Below are 6,666 nucleotides of genomic sequence, written 5' to 3'. Positions count from 1 at the left end.
CCTTTTTGTTTTGAATCGTGAGGAATTTGACTGGCTGGAAGGAGCTTAACACTCACCCATAATGAGGCAGGACTTTTGCCACTGCTGCCACTGCCTGACTCTGCTTTTTCCATAGTATCTATGACTGTTGACATTTGAAGGTTTTTCCGCATGGGCGAGTTGGATGCGATGTTAAGCTGCTGAAAAAGCTTTATGGAGAGCTCGGGAGCTGGAGCTTGGGCTGTAAGTGGGAGGTAGGAGGAAGCAGGAGCTCGGTAGTGACAACGTGGTGGCACAAAGTCCCCCGCAGCCCCACGGAGGCAGTAAGGTTTCTTGCTATGGCTCCTCTCGTCTCACAGTGAAAATGCCAGTAAATAAAATTTAAGCATATGAAGCTTGCGCTTCGTGGCGTAATTAATTTGTGCCACCCTGGTGCTAAGTGCACAGTCTCTTCTTCTGGTGGTGAACCTGGAGCCAAAAATGAACTGTTTCCTTTATATCTATATCTATATATCGTGATCCCTACCACCCACATCCGTCTTTTTAAAACAACATCCTCTACGCATTTTTACATCTGCTACTTCCAACTGCATTTCTTGGTACCGCTTTAAACACCACAGCCAAGACGCAGCCTCCCGGTTCCCGAGCGGTGCCGCCCCACAGGGCCCGCGGAGCGCTGGTTTGGCGCGGCGGCCGCGGAGGAGGCGCGGCCCGGCCCTCGGCCCGCCCCGCACGGCCGCCGCCATGGCGGGCGGAGCGCGCCGCCTGTACCGCCGCATCCTGCAGCTGCACCGGGCGCTGCCGCCCGCCCTGCGCCACCTGGGCGACCGCTACGTCAAGGAGGAGTTCCGGAGGCACAAGGCGGCCGGGCCTGCCGAGGCCCAGCGCTTCCTGCGGGAGTGGGAGGCAAGTGCCCGCCGCCCTGCGGGGCGAGGACGGGGCCGGGAGCGGCGGGGCCCGGCGGGGCGCAGGGCAGGCCCCGGCAAGGTCAGGGGCGCCGGGCGGTCGCAGCTGTTCAGAGGTTGGACTCGGTGATCTCAGAGGTCTTTTCCAGCCCAGTCGATTCTGTCTCCTCGGGCATGCTCCCCTGAAAGGCGAGCTCCTTACAGAGCTGCAGAATGCCTTGTCGCTCCGTGTTTCTGGGCACGTTGTCTTTTATGGTTCTCATTGCCTTGCCTCAAATATTTGTGATCATAGTTATGGACACACAGGTATATGTAACAGAGTGATAACAGTTAGATAATTAGGTATATATAAATGCACAATTATGCGTATGATCTGTTACAATTTATTATATAAGTCTATATACATATTTATAGCTACATACATAACTAATTGTATAATTATAATTAGCTAGGTACATAGCTTCCCTATGAACTTGCATTTCAGTTTTGAGTGACATTTTTTCAGTGTTTCCTAAGGAAACAAGTCTTATGTGAACATTGCTTCTCTGCCTAACACCCCTTCCCCTGAACTTAGTGCATGGTTTTACCAAGGAGAGAAAAGCACATCACTCCCGAGTGATGTGGTTGTAACAAGTTTCGCAAGCAGCAGAGGACGGAGACCCATAAGGTGCTTTCCTCACATGCCTGGACCCCAGCAGATACTAGCATATTAATAGGTCCCCCAAAAAGTTCACATGGCAGGCAAATGTGTAGACACTTCACAGACAGGCTGCAGTTAAAGTATGAACACAGCTGCAAGAGAGAAAAGTGTAGACAAGCTTCCCATTAATTTTCATGCTCCTTGAACTACTGGTGTGGTAGTATTTTTGAATCTCAAAACTATTTTCCTTTCTGTGGAAGGAAATTCTGTTCTGCTTTGCAGTGGAAGGTGGTTAGCATAGGTAGCATCCATTGCCTCCCAGTTTACCAGTAGAAGGGTAATAGGGGAGAACTGACTCATCTCTTCTACCTGCAGTAGATGAAATCTTGTGGGTTAAAATAACTTGGGCTGGGGCATCAGGAATAAGCAGGGAGAAGACTGCCTGGTATTCTCTACAGAGGAAAGGATTAAGTATATTTTAATTGCCTCTTGCCAACTGATAGATCCTCAGATCAGAGAAATTTTTATCTACCTCTCAGATGCCTGATGCTATTGTAATTCTCAGTTGCCATTTACCTGATATTGCTGAAATGTTTCTGCATCACTGCTTTCAATTTTAACATGTGCTAAAAAGGCAAGTTACAGGTTACTATTTTCAGTGCTAAAATCTTCCTTAAAATAGTTTTAGAAAAGGAAGTAAATGTTTACATTGAAATGTTTACATTGAAATATCTTTAGCCATCTGTAAAGTGAAGTAAACAAATAGTGAAAATATTTCTCAGTTTTGAAATGTTTTAAAAGTAGATTATAGGGAAAATTGTGACAAAAATTGGACTATAAGTAACTGAAGTTGGATTTTGAAACCTGACATTTAGTGCTATTAGCTATGATATGTTCAAGGAAAGGAAACTAATTTAATAACTGTTTTGAGTGTGTGAGTATAAAGAACTTTGCAAATATGTCTGTCTTCTAACAAGGTGCTGGGAGATATTATCAGATAGTTAACATGTCTCTTCTCATCTTTAATTTTTGTTTTGTTCTGGGATCTTTTTCTCACCCAAATAATAATCTATTTCAAGTGTGGAATTTAAATCAGACTTTCAGTTTTTTGGCCTGTGAGACTAGCTTTGCATCTTGTGTTATGCTGTGGTTCTCAGCCCCATGAAGATTTGAACTAGGTAATTGAGGAAAGTGGACTGTGGACAAACATGGATCAGGTAACTCTGGGCTCTAATTACATGCTAATTCATGTTGGTGTCAGTCGTCTGACCTGGTTTTGGCTAAGATAGAGGTAATTTTCTTCATAGCAGCTTGTTCAGTGCTGTGTTTTGGATTTAGTATGAGAATAATGTTGGTAATGCACTGTTTTAGCTGTTCCTAAGTGTGCTTGCTCTAAATCAAGTATTTTTCAGATGCCCATGCTCTGCCAGTGAGGACATGCACAGGAAACTGGGAGGGAAAGTAGCTAGGACAGCTGATCCAAAGTGGCCAAATGGATATTCCATACCATACAACCTATAGTATGTTCAGTATATATACTGGGGGAAGTTGGCCATGAGGGGTTGATCACTGCTCAGGCATGGGCAGGGCATCGGTCAGCAGGTGGTGAGCAGCTGTATTGTGCACCACTTTTTTCTCTTGTGCTTTATTCTTTGCACCCTTCCTGGGCAGCAGGACACTCTTTTGACCAGAAACAGGCTGGAAGCTCCAGGGCAGTTTCTGCAGGACACACCAGCATAGCTGTGAAGGGCCTGGTTCTTGCCTAAGAGTCGCACAGGTAGCCCTGAGTGAAGCTGTGATAATGCTAATTTTATTAAACAAAACAAAAACCAACCAAACCAAACAAAAAAATCCACCCAAACAAATCACGACAACATTAATACAAACTGCTTGTTTAAATTTCCTGTTAAGTTTAAGTTTCCTTTTTTTTTGGAAAAATGCATAGTTACAGCTCTGATAACAGTGTTTTGGTGTGTTGCATTTCCAACATTTTTCTTTGCAATTTGCTTGTTCATTAGGCTAAGTATATACCTTGCTGTATGCACTTTAGTGTTGTCAATATTCAGCTTCCATCTGGAAATGTTCTTTCCTCATGCCTTCTGTTGCATGCAGGGCGGAGCATCTGGTACAGAGTGGCATGATGTCTCATGTTGTAGAAAATTAGTATTCTTAATTTTATGTTAAAATAATATGTCTTGATGTATATTCATCAGAGGGTAAAGATTATGGATATGATGATTGCAGTGATGTTTCTTGACTGTGAATGAGGATTTCAATATGCAGTGTAATCTTAATAAGTCATCCCAAATGCTTTTTGAATGAAAATTTCCAAGGATGTCTTATTTTAACATGAAACTACTTGACTATTGCTAAAACTCTTCAGGTTCTTTCTGGGTAGTCAGACCTTCTGGGTGTGCTTGAATATACTAGTTCATAGTCTGTGGTGTGCTTTCTTGTCCTCCAGTTTGATTCATATTAGCTAAATGGTTAGGAAACAGGCTTGGCATTTCAGTCACATTATGTTTGCCTCAATTGATCCCCCTGCCTCCCTTACTATTTAAGTTATGCTGTTTCAAGGGAACTGGGCATATTAATTTGAGGTAGTAGCCAGGTGAAAGTCAGCCTCTTGTCCTAGGCAGCTGGTGACAGGGTGAGAGAATAAAGCCTCAGGTTGTGCCACGTGGAGGTTCAGGGTGGACATCAGAAGGAATTTCTTCACAAAAATGAAGAGCAGAGTGCCTGGGGACGTGGTAGAATCACTATCCCTGGAAGTGTTCAGGAAATGACTGCATGTGGCACTTAGCGCCATGTTTTAGTTGACAAGTTGTGTTTGATCGAAGGTTGGACTCGATGACCTTAGAAGTCTTTTCCAGTCTGAATGATTCTGTGATTGTGTCTCACAAACTGAACAAATTTCCTTTATTTCTTGTGAAACATAATGGAAAACCTGTAGGGAGGTTTCTAAGGTCAGCTTTAAAAATAAAGGGGGCAAAAAAGAGGTAAAAAGCTCTGAAATTATATTTGCTGTAGTATGTGAATGGTTCATGTTGTTTTCCTGTAAAGGAGATGAGAAGGGATCTGCTTGTTTAGAATGCACAGAAATTGAGGGATTTAGTGTTAGAGCCAACCATGTAGATGGCTAATGTAGTTTTGTAGGAAACCTAAGCTGACCTATTTGCATTTATAAAATAGGGAAACTATCCACTGAATATTCTTGGAAGAGTTCTTAAGTGGGTACGACCGAATCCATATGTATTTATATAAAAGTAGAAGAATGTAAATATTGTGGTTTTCCTATCGTTGGTATTGGATTGCTAGTTTGTGTCTGGAAACTGCTGGAAAATATTAAAGGGGGATACAAAGCTTTGTTGTTCAGGAATTATGCTTATTCAGGTAGATTCAAATTAAGCGTATAAATTATTAATATATGTTCCTATCTATTTTCTAAATATTTAATATTTTAATTAAAATAATTGGTACTCATTTACAGGAGACTGCTGATATAATTAGATTGATACTGATTATTACCTTGGAATGCTATTGAATTAATGTTGACAGGTATGATAAGTCAATTAGTTCAACAGTCTTCTAAATCATATGGTAGTTGATGAGAATGCTTACATAAGATAGGTAATATTAAGATAGTATTGATTATTTCAGGTTGCAATAGGTACAATATTCAGCGGAATAATTTCAGTAAGAATTTGTTTCACATTTAAGCATTAATTTTGAAAATTACTGTTTTGTACTTGGCTTTTTTAAAAAGCCTGACTCTGTAGATGAGAAGGCCTGGACTGTCTCTAAGATGAGCAGAATCATTCTGCAGAATTACACTATGTTTTCTCGATCTAATAGATCGAATAAATTGCCTTGGAAATTCTTTGGCCGTTCTTGACCCTGAAAGCCTTTTTACAAGCTTTCAAATGAACTGTCTGGGGAACCTGGTCATGTAGCCTCTCAAGAATGACTAAATTTTTTTAATCAGTATATTTGGTGCAATACAAATAATTGTCATTCATCAAATTTATTTTCAGTTGTCTGTGTCACTTGCAGTATTTACTTTGCTGGGATGATTGTGGGATGCTGTCATATTTCAGAGAATATAGTTGTTCTGATACGTCTTTCTACTCATGAGTGGATACACTTACAGAACTTTTTCATTATTAATTTTCTGGGCGAGTATGATCTTCCCTCTTGATTTATTTTTAAGCTACTGGCACTCAAAAATATGTTGAAATGTTGAATGGAGAATTTGAAGAGCAAATAGTCAAAGAGGGTGGAAGAGGAAATTGTGGCCAGTAGTGGAGTCAGACTGAAATGGGAATGGGATGTGTGGGTTGCTCTTTGTGCTGTCTTTCAGCAAATAATGTAGGTTGTATAAGTATAAAACTGCTGCTGGCATTCTGAATTCTGCTCTCAGTTTCAGTGAAGTACATTACATAAGAGATGTTTTCTTTTCCTGACAAAGAAATACTTTTTTTTGGAAGTAAAATATGTCTTTAGGTTTTTTGCCATTTTATTACTTTTATTAAAGTTGTGAAATAGGATTTTAGAGTAGTATTTCATTTTAACATTACCGGATACATTGGAATTTGCTTTTAGTGATTTTAATGGCTATCTGGATAAAAACCTTCTTATTAAGAGTAAATTCCTACTGAGTCCTATGTTTTTATCCCGCACTTAGGGTGTTCACTAGTTATTAGTTTGTAAGAACTAAATTGGAGTCAATTTCCTCTATTTTCTTTTATATTTCTCAAAAGGCAGGAAGGAATTTTGCACTTTTCTGAGAGGCAGGGAGTTGTGGCTGATAAACTGAAGAGTGTGTGGGATTTGGATATGAATGGCCACAGGAAATCAGGCTGCTGCTGTGACCTAGCATTCCTGGTGGCCTGCTTGGTTGCAAGATTTGAAGTCTATCTCTGATGAAATTTTGCCTGGGTGCACCCAGGATTTGGTGGGTGTCCTGAATTAGTTTTTATATGCAATTGCAAAGGTTGACCATGTGGATCTCTGTTGTGAAGTATCCTGCAAATAACATCTTTTTCAAATTATGCCATCTCTTCCATCCTTTCAGTGCTCTTTCAGATTCGGGTTTAGAAGCAGGAGTCTGCTTCTCTTCCACGGAGAATCCAGGCAGTCTGG

General features: G+C 41.0%; 1 protein-coding gene across 1 annotated transcript in view; it reads left to right on the top strand.

Moving 5' to 3' along the window:
- Positions 1–696: 696 nt before the first annotated feature.
- The window catches only part of SDHAF3 (succinate dehydrogenase complex assembly factor 3), a 33,291-nt gene continuing 27,321 nt past the window's right edge, over positions 697–6,666 (top strand). Inside the window, exon 1 of the mRNA XM_032111530.1 lies at positions 697–885. Within this exon, the coding sequence (XP_031967421.1) occupies positions 724–885 (162 nt within the window). The 5' untranslated portion in view covers positions 697–723. The remainder of the gene's footprint in view (positions 886–6,666) is intronic.

The sequence above is a fragment of the Corvus moneduloides genome, chromosome 1 (genome assembly GCF_009650955.1).
Source record: "Corvus moneduloides isolate bCorMon1 chromosome 1, bCorMon1.pri, whole genome shotgun sequence".
Lineage (NCBI taxonomy): Eukaryota > Metazoa > Chordata > Aves > Passeriformes > Corvidae > Corvus > Corvus moneduloides.
The sequence above is the reverse complement of the archived record's forward strand: the minus strand, read 5'-3'. Positions and strand labels throughout refer to the sequence as shown.